Raw genomic sequence first — 5,254 nt, 5'->3', positions numbered from 1 at the left:
TCCAGTTTTGCTGGGGCTCTGTGATGCCACACTCGGTCGAATGCAGCCTTGATATCAAGGACTGTCACTCTCACCTCACCTCTGGAATTCAGCTCTTTTGTCCATGTTTGAACCAAGGCTGTAATGAGGTCAGGAGCTGAGTGGCCCTGGTGGAACCCAAACTGGGCATCACTGAGCTGTTTGATAGCAATGTTAGTGACACCATCCATCACTTTACTGATGATTGAGAGTAGACTGATGGGGTGTGTGTGTGTGGAATTAGCTGTTTTGGATTTGTCCTGCTTTTTACATACAGGACCTACCTGGGCAATTTTCCACATTGTCGGGTAGATAACAGTGTTGTAACTGTACTGGAATAGCTTGGCCAGGGGAAGCAGAAATTTTACAGCACAAGTCTTCAGTACTATTGCCGGAATGTTGTCAAGGTCAGTAGCTTTTGCAGCATCCAGTGTCTCCAACTCTTTTTCGATATCATGTGGAGTGAATCAAATTCACTGAATACTAGCATCTGTAATGCTGGGGACCACTAAAGGCCGCAGAGATGGATCATCGACTCGACACTTCTGGCTGAAGATTGCTGCAAAAGCTTCAGTCTTACCTTTTGCACTGATGTGCTGGGCCCATTCGTCATTGAGGATGGGGATACTTGAGGAGCCTCCTCCTCTAGTGAGTTGTTTAATCGTCCCACCACCATTCACAACTGGATGTGGCAGGTCTGCCCAGTTTTGAGTTGCTAGATCTGTTCTTTTAGGAGTGGGAAAAGTTTCTCCCTACTAACTCTATCCAGCCCACTCAGGATTTTGAAAACCTCTGTCCCCAGAACATTCCCAGGGTTTCTGGATTAACAGTCTAGTGATAACACTAGGTCATTGCCTCCCCCAAAGTAAGAAACATTAGAGAAACAGTGAATTAAAATTTTATTTAAAACAAATTTCTCTGTACATCTGTTGTTATATACAGAAACACAATATACATGAACTGACCTATATCACACATGAAAACTAACATCTACCATTAGAAGGCACTGACTGGACTCAGTAAAAGTGAAGTCATGCCCCCAGCTGCAGAACACCCCCCTAAAAACCAACAGCAGACCTACTGCACAGCACTGGGTGCAGGACAAACTAAAGAGAGGTCCCCTTTGTTCTCCTCGCCCCTCCTGTTGCTATCTTTACCTGGGTTTTATTCTCCAACAGCCCCTTGCAAAGGGTGACCCAATCCTCAATACCCACCCAGAAAAGACTGTCCCAGCACAGAGTTGGATACAGAGTAAGGCTCTCTCTACCCTGTCCCCATCAAATCCTCCCAGGACAGGGACAGCACAGGGTCAGATACAGAGTAAAGCTTCCTCCATACTGCCCCCATCAAATACTCCCAGGATTGGGACAGCACAGGGTTAAATACAGAGTAACGTTCCCCCTATTCTGTCTCCATCAAATACACCCAGGAATGGGACAATACAGGGTTAAATACAGACTAAAGCTCCCTCTTTACTGCCCCCATCAAAACACTCCCAGGGCAGGGTCAGCACAGCATAAGATACTGAGTAAAGCTCCCTCTGTGCTATTGAGGACTCTGCTGTTACCAGACAGTGTTACTTTGGCAGAACACCATTGAGATGTCTAGCTTTGCCAATCAATGCTGAATTCAAGGCTGTGAAAAAGGCCTCATTGAACACGTTCCACAACGCAATACTCCAGCCTAAAACTCCAGAGGAAGCAGACAGGAGCATCGCACAAAGCTCCCAGGTATGATCTGATGTGCAGCTTCGGCAGGCAGCACAAGTGATAAATTAGCAGATGGATATGAGGTGTAGAGTGAGAGAAAGTTGGATTGAGAAAGCAGGGACAAGAAATCTTCCAGCAAGGACACATAGTAAAGGGTGCTTTGATCTTTAATTGGGTTGGAGATACTGGGGTTGCCTCAAAGCTGAGTCAGAGACACAGTTAAACATTGTGTTTGAATGGGACCGACTCTTGCTGCTGAAGTCAGTCTTGGGTTCACTGACGTTGCCTTGTGAGATGATTCCAGGGAACTGTGTTCTCCAGTACACAGACACTCAGCACTTCAGCTCAGCTAGAACTTTCGTCACGTGACCAATCCCTTTCGTCACTCCTTCCCGGAAGAGCAGCTTGGCTCCCACTTTCAGGTACTCCGGATGTTTAATAAAACGGAAACGGACAACAGCTTTCTCCCCTGTTCTCAAATCCTCCTGAAACAAGCAACTCCAATCAGACTTCAGTGAGAGGACAGGAGTGGGGGAAGCTGACAGTAAGAGCTGAATGAGGCAGGGAGATGTGGAGAATCTTGCTATTGGGTATGGTGGGTGAAGTGTCACTTACCTTGCCATGGATTAGTTCCACAGTGGCAGTCTGCCGTACATTACCAACGTGCACCGTCACCTGGAACCCCTTACGGAAAGTCTTTGCATGGAAAAGCAGTACAATCTCGGATTCAAACAGGGAGCTGACTGTTGGGTTCATCTCGAGACTCACCATTACCATGCCCTGGGCCATAGACAGAGTTAGTTACAATCCACCACTTCATATACAACATTCCTGACAAGACAGTTTTGACCCAAACTGATCATGTTCTCTAGAATCATTAAGCCCAGCCAACCACAGTGCCTGTACACACAGCAGTGTGCGCAATCCCGACAGACCACAGCATGCGCAATCCTGAGAGATTGCAGTGTGCGCAATCTCGATTGAGTGAAAGTGAAGACGACTGAACAGCTCTCAGGTCCTGATGGTGGTTCCATTTGTACAAAGCCTTATCCGCCGTGTAGGAATGCTGGGAGTTCCAGAAGACAATCTGCACTGATTATCCCCATTCTACAGGACAGTGTGGAGACCGTGCTCTCCAGAATATCCTGAATCAATGGAGTTTACATCGAGTCACTGCAACCAAGTGCTTCTTGGAGGAACATGAGGCCATTCAGTCCGTCCAGCCTGTCCCACCACACAACTTGTATTCTAACTTTCAACTCAGCTCTCTGCTTGTCAAGATAATGGGCCTGACTTTATAATGAGTGTAGTGGCACCAGAGCCCCTGGACTGCCTGAGAAACAGACAGTAGGCTAGGCCAATGCTGAACTAGATACCCACCTTGCGCAGAAGGGCTCTGTCAAAGTTGCCCAGGGCCAGAGTGGCTGCTTGTCCTGCTCTCAGCACTCGACAGGCAGAACGGTTTCGCTGGATGCTGCACACTTTCAGAGGCAGGAACTTGCCATTGTCTGTGGGGCCCACAACCAGCTGCTCACCTTCTCTGCAAATGCCACTGGGTGAGAGAGAGAAAGAGAAACAGAGAGAAAACCATAGCCTTGAGGAACTGTCGGTCAAAACAAACAGGGAGAGGGGCGAGGGGTGATTTCAACCAGCTCCTTACCCACCCATCGAGGGATCTGAGGGCATTCAGCTTGGCTTTCAAAGCTCCAATTTCTCGCCAACCACTACAGCTTGGGGACAGAGGGTCCAGATTCCCATTCCTGTGTGAAGATGTGTTTCTGACATCCTCCCAAAAGGCCCAGCTTCAACATTAAGCTGCTGCCCACTTGTTCAAACTCCTCACCCCCACAACCAGAGGAAGTCGCTCCTCTGCATTCTCCCTGTTAAATGAATTAAATTGTTTACAATGATGAAAGCAATCTCCCACGCCTCAATCTTTTCAAGTCAGGCCATTTCAAATCTGGTCTGTGCCACGTGCCCTCCTGTCTTGCCCCTTTCAGTCCTCCCCAACCTCATTCTGTGCTGAATCCTCAAAAGGTTCCTTCCAGCTTCCCTGAAATGCAGTGAGTTCAACTGAATGCAGTGCTCCTACTGTGTTTGGAGCAACAGCTTGTAGAACTGGTCAAGTTGCCCTGCTCCTCTTATATTCCACCAATCGCAATAAAGGCAAACATTCTATCAGCCTGTGAAAACTGGACAACTTGTACAAAACCCATTCTCAGCAAGTTCTGGCTTCAATCATACAGCATCAGTTGTAGACCACCTGAGCGATTAGCTCTCCCACAATCTAAAACTCCAGCAGCTGCGGAACGTGAAAGGGACTAGGATAAGGTGATGCATTTTGGAAGGTCAAGTACCAGTGGAAATTACACAATGAATGGCATGACCCTTAGGGGTATAGATATGCAGAGGGATCTGGGTGCGCAGGTCCACAGATCACTGAAAGTGGCAGCACAGGTAGATAAGGTAGTGAAAAAGGCTTATGGCATGCTCGCCTTCATTGGAACCCCTTGAGTGTAAGGATAGGCAGGTTATGCTGCTGCTTTACAGAATTTTAGTTAGGCCACACTTGGAATATTGCGTACAGTTGTCGTCATCACACTACCAGACGGATGTGGATGCTTTGGAGAGGGTACAGAAAAGGTTTACCAGGATGTTGCCTGGTATGGGGGATTTTAGCCGTGAAGAAACGTTGGATAGACTGGTTTGTTTTCACTGGAATGCAGGAGGTTGAGGGGCGACCTGACAGAGGTTTATAAATTTTGTGGCTCTTTCCCAGTGGAGGGATAAATTACAGGGACACAAGTTCAAGAGTGGGGGGGGTGCAGAAATAGTTTAAAACACGTGAGAGGCAGCTTTTCACAAAGGGTGGCAAGTGCCCTGAACATGTTGCCAGAGGAAATAGTTGAAGTAGACACAACAGCAGCATTCAAGAAGCACTGGACGAATACATGAATAGGAAGGGAACAGAGAGATATGGATCCTATAAGTGAAGACAGTTTTAGTATGGAAGGGCAAAATATGTTGGCGCAGGCTTGGAGGGCCGAATGGCCTGATCCTGTGCTGTACTATCTTTGTATGGGAGGGATGGCTGGATACAGTCACACACAGGGGCTGTGGAATGTGAAAAAGACCAGGAGGGACTGCTGGATACAGTACGGTACAGTGACTGTGGAACATGGAAGGGCCCGGAGGGATAGCTGGATATAGTTGGACACAGAACTGAAAGCATTTTAATACTTACCTGTACAAGGTCCCACCAACAACTGTCCCCACATCAGGGACAGAGTAGATTTCATCAACCTGGAAGAGATATAGGAACAAGAGATCACAAACTTTACAAGAAACATTGCTTCACAACTGGCTAACTCCATCTGAAATATGTTTCCTGCCCATTCCCTTCTATACCAACAAACGGCACTGTTTGACAAGACAAAGCAGAGGGAAATCAACTTTGGGAGCATTTACTGGGGGAGCGCTGCACCGTCGGAGGGCCAGTGCCGGGGGGGAGCGCCGCACCGTCGGAG

At 47.8% G+C, this 5,254-nt stretch overlaps 1 protein-coding gene across 1 annotated transcript in view; it reads right to left on the bottom strand.

The window, feature by feature from the left end:
• Window positions 1–900: 900 nt before the first annotated feature.
• LOC125481790 (GTP-binding protein 2-like) overlaps window positions 901–5,254 on the bottom strand; it is a 4,918-nt gene continuing 564 nt past the window's right edge. Inside the window, exons 2-5 of the mRNA XM_048593696.1 lie at window positions 4,972–5,030; window positions 3,108–3,279; window positions 2,343–2,507; window positions 901–2,212 (exon numbers count right to left, since the gene is read on the bottom strand). Of these exons, the coding sequence (XP_048449653.1) occupies window positions 2,060–2,212; window positions 2,343–2,507; window positions 3,108–3,279; window positions 4,972–5,030 (549 nt within the window). The 3' untranslated portion in view covers window positions 901–2,059. The remainder of the gene's footprint in view (window positions 2,213–2,342; window positions 2,508–3,107; window positions 3,280–4,971; window positions 5,031–5,254) is intronic.

This window comes from Rhincodon typus, unplaced genomic scaffold (assembly GCF_021869965.1).
Source record: "Rhincodon typus isolate 14 unplaced genomic scaffold, sRhiTyp1.1 hic_rhity00003587, whole genome shotgun sequence".
Taxonomy (NCBI): Eukaryota; Metazoa; Chordata; class Chondrichthyes; order Orectolobiformes; family Rhincodontidae; genus Rhincodon; species Rhincodon typus.
The sequence above is the reverse complement of the archived record's forward strand: the minus strand, read 5'-3'. Positions and strand labels throughout refer to the sequence as shown.